Genomic DNA, 12,628 nt, shown 5'->3' with positions numbered 1-12,628 from the left:
CTGCGCGCTCAACAAAATCGAGCTTCCAAATCTTGACAGAAAGGCACCAAACTTCTGCAGCAGCCACCACGATGCCTCCGACGGACGCCTCACGGCAGCGGGAATTTGTTCATCCCGAGGCAGCCCATGCAAGGAAAAAGTCAGTGGTTACCATCAAATCTTTAGTCAACATTCGGTTGTCGAGTCGAGTCGGTCCTAGCTAGACCAGCACTGACATCATCTTCAGGACCCCACCAAGCCCCTTCGTTCTCCAACCCATCACCGCCTTCTACTTTTTCCTCGCAGCAAACCTCATAGCCGCCGTCTTCGCTCCGATCCAGGACTGCGATGAAACCTTCAACTATTGGGAGCCAACGCATTACCTCACTCATGGCTATGGATTGCAAACTTGGGAGTACTCACCCGAGTACTCCATCCGCAGTTGGCTTTATGTCTCGTTACACGCCATCGTAGCCAACATCCGTCGCATACTGCCTCAGTCAACAAAGGTCCGCTCGCCCAAACTTTCATATATTTAAGACCTGACAAAGCTTAGTCTTGCTCCCGTGCTGAACGCTGTTTCAACCGTACAGGTCTCGGAATTTTACTTTGTTCGATATGTGTTGGGCTTTATCTGCGCCCTTGCACAGACGCTCCTATACCGATCAATCAGCCTAACAATATCCCCGCGCACCGGGACGTGGTTCGTAATGGTACTGGTTGCAAGCCCTGGAAACTTCCATGCTAGTGCCGCATACCTACCGTCGTCCTTTGCCATGTACGCATGCATGCTCGGTGCGGCTGCCTTCATACACTGGAGAGGTGGTCTAAAGACTTCTCATGGCATCTTCTGGTTTGCAGTAGCTGGAGTCATTGGTTGGCCTTTTGCCGCTGCGCTTTGTGCGCCATTCCTTGCCGAGGAGGGTCTCTTGCCATTGTTTGGCGACGGTGAGCGCAGGTTTGATTGCTTTGTCCGCGTTGGCAGGGGCGTCGTGGCTGCTTTGCTCCTCGTGGTAAGTCCGGAAGTTGTGTTGAGATTCCCTCGCCGTGTTTGATGGGTCCTCGTTTTTTCTGACGGACGCTAACAAGGACTGTTGCACATCAAGGTTTTTGACACATGCATCAACACATTTTTCTATCGCAAGATGGAAGTCATTTCCTGGAACATCGTCAAGTACAACGTCTTCTCCTCGAGTGGGGGACCAAACCTGTATGGAACTGAGCCGTGGACATTCTACTTCAAGAACCTCGCGCTCAACTTCAACATTTGGTTTGTGCTGGCTATGCTATCAATGCCTTTGTTCCTTATGCGGAACCTCATCGTGCCGTCTGGCCATGAACTCAGGTCAGGTTGGCGTACCACCGTGTTCTTGACGCCTTTCTACATGTGGCTCGGTATCTTTACGGCGCAACCACACAAAGAGGAGCGCTTCATGTACCCGGCTTATCCTTTCTTGGCACTCAACGCAGCCGTTGCATTCCACATCATCGTTACTGCCTTGGGCAACGCCAATCCCAAAACTCTGATTGGCATGATCCCAGGAAAACTCAAGTTGGCTGTTCTGTCTATTGCGGTCCTGCTTGCTTTTGACGTGTCCCTGGCTCGGGTCTATGGGGTTTACACCGCGTACTCGGCACCTCTTTCCCTGTACAAGCCTCTGGGGACCGGCGTTTTGGGAGAACAAGGCCTAGGCGGCTCGGGTGACTCTGTCTGTTTCGGCAAGGAGTGGTACCGATTTCCCTCTTCATTCTTCCTTCCCCGCAAAATGCGTGCTAAGTTCATTCGCTCAGAGTTCCGCGGCCTCCTCCCTGGGGAGTTCTCCGAAGCGAGAACAGGCTTTGGCATTTTTGGGGGTACATGGCTTACGCCCAGCGGTATGAACGACCGCAACGAGGAGGACATGGGAAAGTACGTGGACATCAACACATGCGCCTTTCTCGTGGATACGCAATACCCGCTGAGCAGCGAACCCCTACCACCTAACGAACCGGACTTCATAGCGGACAAAGACAGCTGGGAGGTCGTACAATGTATCCCATTCTTGGATGCAGCGAATACGAGCTTCCTCGCCCGGGCGCTCTGGGTCCCTCAGCTGTCCTTTATACCGGATCACATGCAGAGAAAGTGGGGTTATCATTGTCTTTTGCAAAGACGGAAGGGTTCATCAGTATGAAGCAGGCAGGGGAGAAGGGTAACTCGCCTAATGTACGGGTGGGTGTCTTGGCACCCGCTCATGGGACTTCCCAAGACGTATACTGTATCAACGCCGTAGAGTCGAGAGCACCTCTTCTAATATGTTTCTTATTATCGGCAGAGTAACCTAACTAAAATAACAGAAAAGTCTAATATTTCCGCGGGTCTTTACATAGCTTCCCTATACGACTATTGGCATGTACGTAACGCTGCACTATTTTACTCACTGCATACCTAAAAGAGGTAGACAAATGGGGTCATGCTTGTCTTGGCACACGTTGGCATGCAGTATTTTTGCTTTCTAGCATCGGACGAGAAACTTCGGAGTTATGCAGGGTATGTAAACTTGGTCCTCGTGCCTATTCGGGGTACTTGCATTGCGCTGGCTGCTGCAGGGCTGACGCGACGATCATCTTTAGTCAATCTGGGTGAAAAAGAACCGGGTGACTGGGAACCACTATCTTTTATACGGTAAATCGTTATTCCCGCCCATATTCCGAAATGCGGTGTACCAGATTGGAGGGCTAGGGCTCCATCTGCACAGAGCGGTTTCCTATTGGCTGCTCGGCTCGAACAATGTTGTCATAGGAGAGTGACGAAAGTGGCTATCGTTATGTCTTTAGAATCCGAACAACTGCTGCACCTATGCGCAAGAGCGCGGGTCGGAGTTGATCTGTCAAAATAGCGGTCTTGGTAGTAGCGGTGGGTAGTAGTCTAACAAACTCCGCGCAATATATTCTGAACTTGCCTCGTTGATAGTCTCTAATCATAGAGACAGACACTGTATAGATCGACCACGCTTCGCCAGCGGTGCTCTAGAAATTTTTTTACCGAAAGTATAACTCAAATAGTCGTCCAACATGTGTGTTGACACGAAATGAAAAGCATTTGCGTGCACGTCTAGCCAGGGATATACACTCGTTTAAGAAAACCTCCTTCTCATGGAGCTTCGAGAACAAGGAGCAGTTGTGGACTTTGGGTCCTTGCACCTCGGTGCACTGAAGAGAATTGTGACGGGCGGCGTTGCAATCCCGGGCGATCCGGGCTATGAGGATGCCATACGGCGGTGGAGTGCACTCGCTGTCAAGCAGGCAGTGAGTCAAGTTCATGATCATACAACCTGTCGTCTACCACACCAAACCTTGCGCTCTCCAAAGAACTAAACCGCGGCACATAGGGTATAGTGGTGTTCCCCACGACAGCCAGGGAGGTTAGCGGGGCCATAGTCTACGCCAACGGGCACTCGATCCCGTTCACGGTGTGCTGCGGCGGACACGCCACGAGCGGCTCGTCGTCCATCGGCCCGGACGGCATGCTCATCCACCTGCGCCTAATGCAAGCCATCTCGGTCGACGCGCAAGCGAGGACCGTCACCTTCGGCGGCGGGTGCCTGTGGCGGCAGGTCGACGCGGCGACCTCGGAGTACGGGATGGCCACGCCAGGCGGGACCATATCACACACCGGGGTTGGAGGCTTGATCCTGGGCGGCGGGTTCGGGTGGCTGAGCGGGCGGTACGGCCTCTGTATCGACAACCTGCTCGAGGTGGAGGTTGTCCTGGGCGACGGGAGGATCGTGACGGCCAACGCCGCATCCGAACCGGATTTGTTCTGGGCCATGCGCGGGGCAGGCCACAGCTTCGGCGTCGCGACCAGGTTCACCTCGCGCCTGTACCCGCAAGGTGACGTCTGGGGCGGGCTGCTCGAGTTCCCGCACGAGCGGCTGGCGGAGGTCACCGCGGTCGTCAACGAGATGATCAACAAGGGGGACGAGGATCAATGCCTCATGGTCACGTCTACATACGCGACCTCGAAAGACTCGAAGAGCACAGTGCGGGCCAAGGTCACGACGGTTTGCTGCTTTTACAACGGCACAGCGGAAAAGGCAGAGGGTGAAATCTTCAAGCCGCTGCTGAGCCTGCGCCCGCACACCAGCACTGCCAAGCAGCTGCCGTACGCAGAGATGAATAGGGTTCTGGACGAGTTTTTGACATACGGGTCGATGATGCGGCAGGGCGGAACTAACGTCCTCCCGCATCTGACCGCACAAGTGCTGTGTGGCGCCGCGAACAAGCTATTTGATTGGGTTGACGAGATGCTGCGAAAGTCAGACGGGAGGGTTGATGCACGTGATAGCATAATCGCATGGGAGCTTATCCCCTTCGACAAGACGGCGTCTGTGCCGGGCAGCGCGACCGCGACGGGAAACCGTGGCCGGTACTACAACGTTGGGATGGTGGTTTGCAACAGCAGCAGCGACGCGTCGCAAGACGACGAGATGCGGGCGTTTAAGCGAGAACTGTCCGCCAGCATCGCCACGGCGGGGTTCAAGGCTGACATGGTGGGACACGGCGGGGTGGGCCACTACGTGAACTACGCCGAGGAGCAGCTCAGCGCCGAGGCCGGGTTTGGAGGGAACGCCAAGCGCCTGAGGGAATTGAAGACGAGATATGATCCGGACAATAGGTTTCGGAAGCTGTGGAGGCTCGACACAAATGTGTAAGAGGAATTTTTACGTTGCACTTGACTCCATGATCGTAGTGATGATGGAAGAGTCCGTGGATATTGTGACACGTTTTGGGCCATTAAAGTTTACCATGAACCGCCAGTAGATTTGCAGTGGACGCAGGCTGCTTACTATTGCGACAAGGCATTGATCACGCTTGGCCTTGGTTACTCGTTTGCTGGACCCCACATTCGTACCACCAGACGTTGACGACCAACCCTCAATTGTCTTGATTCTGCCTTGGTTGCCTCAGGCTTGGGATTTGCGGGGTTCGGCCAGCTGGTGGGCTGTGACTTCCCATGCCGGTTTGCTTTGCTGTATGAGACGAAAACGAATCCGTCCAAAATCCTTTCGTATTGACAAAGGAAAAAGAAATCCAAACGAAGAAACAAGAAGAAGAGAGTAGAAGAACGCTATGCTCGGAAAAGTCACCAATACGACAGCATCACGAACACAGAGTTCACCATTACCATAGAGATAAGACCGCCTCACATCTGTGATACCACATGCGTTTCTGATCAATAAACAAAGTGCATTCGACCTCCCTGAAGCTGCCTTTTTTCGCCTAGCCATTCGACTTGCATTAGAACCCCGGGAGGGAACGGGTTTCTTGATTGATTGCATGGACGCGGGGTGAGGCCGCACTGCGACAGCCAACGGATTCGCGTTGCGGCAGTGCATTTTTGTTCCTGTTTTTCCTTCGCCCTGTTGAAAAGAAAGCAAAAGCAAAATTAACCATCCATCGCCCTTGACAGCAGCTACTGCAACCATAACTAGCAAATGGAGCTGAGGGCGGCTCCTCTGCGCGCATTTTGACTCATTCCCTCATCCTACAGACCTGCAGGCTCTCCGCCACAGCCTTACCTGGTTCTTGGCCTGTCCATGCTGCCATTGCCACGCTACGCTGGTTCCAGGCAGCAAAGGGGGCTCCGCCTGGGGCAGGCCGGCGCTTGGCCATTTTGTGTCGCCTGACAGCAAGCGCCGTCACTTTTTGGCCTTACCTTTCCCGACCAGAACGAAGCGGCTGGTCGATTTTGGAGATGACTGGGGATTGTACAGGAGTTTGAACCGGCTTGTTTTATAAATTGACATTCTTCGCACAACGCCCTCGCAAGTTTATGCGTCGTGTATTTGGTGGTTTTTATTCAACATTTTATCAACATTTTGGTTTCATCTTTACTTTTCGTCAATTTCCCCCCATCGTTACATCTGTTCCCAGACTTCGTGATCCCCCGCTGATCTCGTGATTTTACCTGAATTGAACAATCACTGGCATTTCTTACGTGTGCTCTCCTCGTTCCCCGCGATCTTGGTGATAAATGGCGTCCGAGGTCAGCAGTTGCACATTAACCAACGGCGATTTAACGCCCGAGCCTAGTTCCCCTGAGAGCCCACGGCCTGCCAACTCGTTTGTCGCTACTCCCTCGACAACGATCAAGAAGCTCTGGTTTGATCCAGCAGTCATGGAGAGGTCGCTCGCGGCTCAGCCCCGCAATCAGGCAACATCTCAGGAACAAGCGACAGCGCTCGCCCAGAATCAAGCCAACCTCATTTCTCTATTATGCCTCATTGCCGGCTCTGTATTGGCTTCATCAACAAACCAGGATGCTACGACAAATGACGGCCCGCTGCGGTTGGAATCAACGCCCAAAAATGCTGCGGTGCCTGATCCCCCAGTGCTGGTGCCCGAGGACGATGGTCGACCTAGTGAAGTCTTTCGGGCGCCGACAGCTGGCACCTCAAAGGCTAGCGACGACGAAGCTATTGCCAAGCCCGATCCAAAGAATGCAGAGGCTTCCATAGAAGGTCCTTCTCCCCAAACACAATGTGACTGCTGTGCAAAGAAGGAAAAGGCCGATGAACAGGCAGCATCTGTCAAGTCTTCAGCAACCTCAATTCAGATTGCTCCAGCTGCAGATCAAACCCCCGAGAGTCAAACCCCAGGACCCCAGGAAGCTTCCGCCAAAGAGGCGGCAGTTGCAGTCGCTGAAGAAGTGGCCAAGGAGAGCCCAAAGGCTTCGGAGGGGGATGGCACTTTATCGGGTGGGGGTCAGACGAAACCGGTCGACCAGTCCAAGCCCGCTGCCCAAATCCCAACAGAAGGAGTCGGCATTACAAACGAGATACTCGAGGAGGATCCATCCAAGACGGGCGAGACTGCTTCAGATGGCACATCCAAAACTTCGGAACAGGACCAAAGTTCTGACAAGCCAACTGCTGCCGGAACTGCCGAGCAGCCAGCGGTCGTGAAAGAGTCCACCGAAACCTCCGAGGATGTGACGCCAACAACTGCTGAGGCAACCACCACGGAGACACCAAAGGCAGAAGAAGCCACGAAAACGGAGCCTGCTACTACCGAGGAAGCAAAGCCAACCGAGCCAGTAGCCGATTTGAAGCTGCCAGAGTGGTTCTTGGGTAACAACGTTGTGTTTTATGAAGATTTGATCAAGCAGCCATCCTCTCTCGAATTGGTAGGAATCAAGCCACCTACGAAAGATGACACTAAGGTCAAGCAAACAATTGCAAACAATGCGAGCAGCGATGGTGACCAGAAAACCATCAGCACATCTAATGACGCTGCATCTGACCAGGCCACTGCTGTTGAACCCCCCAAAAACTCCAAAGGCATCCAGCCGCAGGAGAATACTTGCACGTGCGCTCATAAGACCGGGGAGGGAGAGGCCGAAGCCAGCCAGGTGCCAACATCGGAGGCAAAGCCGGACCACAGCCCATCTCAACCAGCCAAGCCAACTTTCCAACTGCATCGAGAGCTGTATGAGGAGGCACTCGATCTGATAACCACACCGTTACAACCTCTCACGATCAAGGAAAAAGCGGACGGCACAAAGGTCGTCCCTCCAAGGGACTGGGTGACGACGTCGACATTTCTTTTCCAATCCCCAAAAGACGGCTCACTCGGGTTCCTCGACGAGGTCATGCATCAGCTGGGACGAGATACCAAGGCAGATATGATCACAATCGATCTCGAGGATCTTGAGGACCTATGTCACCATTTCTGGAAGGACTCAGACGAGGTTCGAAATGTGTCGCCCATGGAGCTGACGAGCATCACCCGTCTTGTAGGCGCATTTTTCGGATACAGCACTCCGGAGGAGAAATCCAAGAAAGGAGTTACATGCATCCTAAATGCGGCGGAGGCCAAGAGAGAGTCCATGTCAAAATCTGGGGGATCGAATGGGAATGCATCAACGGCGAATAGCACCCCTGCCAAAACGCCTGAAGCAAGTTCAGTCGCCAATGGAGTTAAGCAGCCCCTGGAGGCAAACGCAGTGGCTGTAGAAATATTACAGAAGGGAGTCAAGGACGCATTTGACTCGGCGACCTTGATCCTGCAAGCGGCCATCGCCGAAGCATTCGCGCGCGCATCGACACCAGACGCGACGTCTAACAACAACAAGGCCCAAACACAAAACTCCGAAGCGAAATCACCAAACGGCCAGGTCCAGACAGAGAATGGCGCCAATTCATCAGAGCCTGCAAAGGATGCGAAATCTTCGACGAAACACAGACCCCTCATTATTGTCTTCCGTGGTGTCGATTGCCTGGGTAAAATGACCCCGCTTCAGCGCCTGGCAAACGGCATTAATGATGCTCGACGAGATGAAGGGCGCCCCATTATTCTCATCGGGACAGCGGTTTCCAACAGCACTGCAGACAACAAACCCACCGACGGCATCAGCAAAGTCTGGGATGGGCTCGAGATTTATGAGAGCTGCATTGTCAACCTCGCCCCGCGCAATACACGCCGTGCCGCTGAGGCTCTGAAGCAAAACAGCGCGCGGGCAAAGCCCAAAAACAAGTGGCGAGTGTTGCGCCGTTCGGTGCGCGTCACGTTGGACCATCACCCATCGGTGAGCACTGCTGCTCTATACCCTTCTGGTCCGCCGTCGGGTGAACAGGTTGTCAACGAGGTTGAAGACGAGGAGCGCAGACAGATGCTCGCGAATTGGGATGATAAGTTGTCCGAACGCGTCGTCAGGCAGGTTTCGGCACGGGCTGTCAAGACCGGTGCCGTGGCTCCCTCCGATATCTTTGACGTCATGCAGCGGGTGATGAGGAACAAAGCAATCTTTGACAAGATGAACGATGCGGACGACGATGAATATGTCAACGAAGAGGGCGACAGCGAAGAATGTGCGGTTCAAGTTGGTGGCCCTACCAAAAAGTCCAAGGTTAAGCCACTCCTGGAGAGCATCACTGCAAGCTGCTCCGACGCAGAGAAGGAGTACTTTGAGTGTGTGGTGGACACTGGTAAGTTGAAGGAGCCCTTGCCACTCAAATGCAGCCTTGAGGGCAAGTTTGATTGAGATTATATGTACCGGCGAATCTTGCTAACAAGTCTTGTTCCCTCAACAGACGCCGTATCTTCGGATGCCCAAGACATTCACATGGATCAGAGCCTCATCGACAGTCTAAAACAACTTCTCGACCTTCGTCAAACCAAGCCCTATGGAATTCTCGCCAAGGAAGCAGTTAATGGCGCTATCCTCTACGGTCCTCCAGGCACTGGCAAGACACATTTGGCACGTGTTGTGGCCGCGTCTGCCGGCACAAATCTAATCGTGGCAACGCCGGCAGATATCCAAAACATGTGGGTCGGCGAGACCGAGAAGCGAATCAAGGCCCTATTCTCCCTCGGCGTCAAGCTTGCGCCGTGCGTCATTTTCCTGGACGAGGGCGACTCGGTCTTTGGCAAGCGCAGCGGCCTGGACCACGACTGGCAGCGCAAGGCCATGAGCCAGTTCCTGATGGAGATGGACGGGCTGGTCAGCCGCAAGAAGGCCCCCTTCCTCATGGTGGCTACCAACCGCCCTGGCGACATCGACGACGCCGTGTGCCGCCGGCTGCCCCACTCGTTGCACATTGGCATGCCCACGGCTGCCGGCCGCCGGGCCATCTTGGACATCTATCTCAAGGACGAGAAGCTCGACGCGGCGCTGGACCTGGAGGAGGTGGCGAGCGACCGGATGACCAAGGGCTTCTCGGGGTCCGACATCCGGACGCTGTGCGTGCAGGCCGCGATGGTTGCACACAAGGAGCTCATGGCCGAGAGGAGGAAGAAGGATGGCGAGGGAGAAGAAGACGCCGCCGGGGGGTCCCAGAAGAGGGTCATAACGTTGGAGCACTTTAAAAAGGCGCTCGAGAGGACGAGGCCGTCGGTTACGCGCGAGAGCCTGATGGAGATTGAACGCTTCACCGGCCAAAATGAACAGGGTGATCATCAGGCCATGTATATCTGATCCCCATGGGGACCACCATGGGAGGTTTCTCTCTACTCGTGTACAGCTTCTTTTCCTTGTCTCTGTGTTCGGGGTTCCGGCACTTTCTTGCTAGCGTTGTATTTATCTTTAGCGTGTGACTTCTCTCCTCATTAGCAGAATACTACAATGCCACTCGAGAATTTGTTCAAGCCTGGAGTCAAAAATGCGATTTGCAGCGGAATCGAAGATTGATTAGGATGCTCCCACTTGATCGATTGCTATTTGTAGCTTTTATCATTTCCAGGTCGGCGGGTACGACCGTGAACTTCCTTTTCTTGGTCTTTTGTCGATAAAGTGTGGGCAGTTTTTCCCCCGGGACTCCTATCATCCAGGCACCTGGCTGACAGTGGAAGGGTTACAGCCTGCACAAACTCCCAAGCATTACGATCGATTTCAGCACCCGTATCCCTCTGATATTTGGCTAATAACAGCTGCTTGTATGCAGTCCGGATGCATTCTCTCCTCTTGGCAAACTGCCGAATGGGATGAAGGCAAGCTTTTCCATCTGTCGTGAAGTCTAGCCAACTCTTCTTTTTCCATTATTGCACAAAGTATGCATGCTTTCTGAGGGGCCCGGAAAGCTAGAATGGGAATGAAAGAAAGGAAACACAAATAGAATATTTATCAGAGGATACAAGCGCGATAAAACATCATCTTTTGGGATACCTCCTGGAACTTTGGAGATGTCTATCAATATTACAGCGTCGGGATCGGAAGTCCAATGGCTGAACGATATCGGACTGTTTGGCAAGGCCTTGGTTCAGGCAAGACTCACAGTAAGCCCATCAATAGTTACAGCCCCGTTTTCCCGAACAAGCAGTCTTGAAGGGGATGGCACCGGTGGTAGGGCGAGTGGTAAATTCAAAAGTGCACCCTTTCAACCATCCCGGCCTCTGGTGGTGCATTATCCACGATCAATGCTCAAAGGTCGCCGTGTATATATAAAACCGAGCAGCCGTGTTTAGTGGTATAGTCTCCATGTTTACAGTACTTATAATTGTAAAACAAATTAAATATAGAATATGTTTGCCGTTTTTATGTTTTAAATTTCGAATAACGATATAGTAGATAACGTTGGGCTCCACATCTCCGACCCCCCTAAAGTCCGGCCCCCTTGAAAAATGTAACGACGAAATACCCCTTTTATAAACCGATTTAAATGTAAACCTATCAACGCACAATAATACAATCATTGTCAGGCTCTCCCGGTTCGCTAACCTCTTCTCCATCGTTCAAAGCTTCTAAACAGTCCCTATTATTTTCCTGTGCTTCATAAACGTTTTTTTTGCTGACCAAAAGCTCGTTGGGATCCGGAATCACCCTTTTCCTTTTGACCGGCCGTACCGCCTCCAATTTTGCTTTTAACAAACTGATTTTTTGCTGAGCTTCAGCCAATAAGATATCCTTGGTTTCGAAGCTTTTTTGGACTTTTGCAAACAAAAGCCGTGAAGTGGCGTTACTTTTTTCGGACCGGGAAATTTCCTGTAGTTGAAGTCGAATATCTCGGGTCGTTTTAGGGGTTTTCCAAATAAGTAAAGACTGGTCGTTAATTTTTTGGGTTGGATTTTCCGGTGTTTTATCCCTTTGGAAGCCGTTATTTTTACCTTTTTCGACGTTGGCGTTGCTATTTTCTAATAAAAAAGGGTTTAAAAGTGGTTTTGCCAAGTTCACCGGCCATAACCCCGTCGTACGCCAACCAGATTGAATGGTTTTTGCTATAAATGCTTTTGATCTGGCTTTTCGATAGCAAAGTAGAAAGTTTCGTTTCCCAACAACCGTTGAACAGCAAAACTGGTTTACAAATCCCAGGTGACGTCGATAAGCTTCCTTTAACGGCCCAAAAACCGATAAATCCAACGGTTGAAGAACGTGTGACGAATGAGGGGGTAAATATAGGAGTTGAATATTGTTTTGCAAGCAAAGAAGCATAAATTCGTCCGTTATATGTGATCCATGGCCATCCAGAACTAATAACCGCTTTTCAGGGGTTAAAGGTTGGGTATACGGAATAAACACCTTTTTTAACCATTCGATACCTGTTTCATTATTTGTCCACCCGTTTTCGGTTGCATGAAATTGCCAGGTATCGAAAGGACTTAAATCAGCTGGAAACCATTGTTGCTGTACGTTTTTCCCCTTAAATATAACGAGGGGAGGTATAACAGCCCCCGTAGCTGATACACATTCGATTATGCTCGTCCAACCCCGCGTTCCAGGCTCTTTTCGCTGTAATGGCCGGATTTTATTACGCCCTAACACCAGGCCATTAGATCCTTTGCCTTCCATTATACCTGTTTCGTCCATATTCCAACGGTTGGCCGGTTTTATAGTATCGACAACGGGATTTTTCAAATAGGACCACCAAGATTTAATTACCTCGGTTGTAGCCCCATTAACCCGGGCATTTTCTATTCGCCGGGGTCTTTGGGTTTTCAAAATTGGATATCGGGCTATAAAACGGCTAACCCAATGTTTCCCAAGGCTTTTTCTTTCTCCGGCGGCCTGAAGAATTCGTTCCGCAAAATAGCGTAGTTCTTGATGCGTTGGCGGAAGGCCTAACGCGGCCTGCGCAAGTACCCAATCTGCCAAATAGGTTTCCTGCTCCTGTGAAAGCCTTTGACAAAATCTTTTCGCTTGTTGAATTGACTGGGCCCCCTTTAAACGATCGTG

General features: G+C 52.0%; 3 protein-coding genes across 3 annotated transcripts; all 3 read left to right on the top strand.

Annotated features, from left to right (window-relative positions):
* The first annotated feature begins 5 nt into the window (after positions 1-5).
* Positions 6-2,404, top strand: MGG_14835 (mannosyl transferase). Its single transcript, XM_003717344.1, has 4 exons — positions 6-139; positions 227-488; positions 573-992; positions 1,086-2,404. The coding sequence occupies exons 1-4, from the start codon at positions 72-74 to the stop codon at positions 2,151-2,153; spliced, it is 1,818 nt and encodes a 605-aa protein (XP_003717392.1). The 5' UTR covers positions 6-71; the 3' UTR covers positions 2,154-2,404.
* A 422-nt stretch (positions 2,405-2,826) lies between these two features.
* Positions 2,827-5,558, top strand: MGG_13573 (uncharacterized protein). The gene is made up of 3 exons (XM_003717343.1): positions 2,827-2,875; positions 2,952-3,267; positions 3,351-5,558. The coding sequence occupies exons 2-3, from the start codon at positions 3,115-3,117 to the stop codon at positions 4,671-4,673; spliced, it is 1,476 nt and encodes a 491-aa protein (XP_003717391.1). The 5' UTR covers positions 2,827-2,875; positions 2,952-3,114; the 3' UTR covers positions 4,674-5,558.
* A 111-nt stretch (positions 5,559-5,669) lies between these two features.
* On the top strand, positions 5,670-10,064 carry MGG_10118 (ATPase family AAA domain-containing protein 1). Its single transcript, XM_003717342.1, has 2 exons — positions 5,670-8,948; positions 9,054-10,064. Exons 1-2 carry the CDS (start codon positions 5,996-5,998, stop codon positions 9,935-9,937), a joined length of 3,837 nt encoding a protein of 1,278 aa, XP_003717390.1. The 5' UTR covers positions 5,670-5,995; the 3' UTR covers positions 9,938-10,064.
* Positions 10,065-12,628: the final 2,564 nt, after the last annotated feature.

This window comes from Pyricularia oryzae, chromosome 4 (genome assembly GCF_000002495.2).
Source record: "Pyricularia oryzae 70-15 chromosome 4, whole genome shotgun sequence".
NCBI classification, from domain to species: domain Eukaryota; kingdom Fungi; phylum Ascomycota; class Sordariomycetes; order Magnaporthales; family Pyriculariaceae; genus Pyricularia; species Pyricularia oryzae.
The sequence above is the reverse complement of the archived record's forward strand: the minus strand, read 5'-3'. Positions and strand labels throughout refer to the sequence as shown.

Excerpts from the sequence above, each read along its gene's own strand:
- MGG_14835 (XM_003717344.1), top strand. The coding sequence starts at position 72 with ATGCCTCCGACGGACGCCTCACGGCAGCGGGAATTTGTTCATCCCGAG. Across the intron at positions 140-226 it reads GCAGCCCATGCAAGGAAAAA|GACCCCACCAAGCCCCTTCG; the intron begins GTCAGTGGTTAC and ends CATCATCTTCAG. Across the intron at positions 993-1,085 it reads TGGCTGCTTTGCTCCTCGTG|GTTTTTGACACATGCATCAA; the intron begins GTAAGTCCGGAA and ends TTGCACATCAAG.
- MGG_13573 (XM_003717343.1), top strand. The coding sequence starts at position 3,115 with ATGGAGCTTCGAGAACAAGGAGCAGTTGTGGACTTTGGGTCCTTGCAC. Across the intron at positions 3,268-3,350 it reads CACTCGCTGTCAAGCAGGCA|GGTATAGTGGTGTTCCCCAC; the intron begins GTGAGTCAAGTT and ends CGCGGCACATAG.
- MGG_10118 (XM_003717342.1), top strand. The coding sequence starts at position 5,996 with ATGGCGTCCGAGGTCAGCAGTTGCACATTAACCAACGGCGATTTAACG. Across the intron at positions 8,949-9,053 it reads TGAGTGTGTGGTGGACACTG|ACGCCGTATCTTCGGATGCC; the intron begins GTAAGTTGAAGG and ends TTCCCTCAACAG.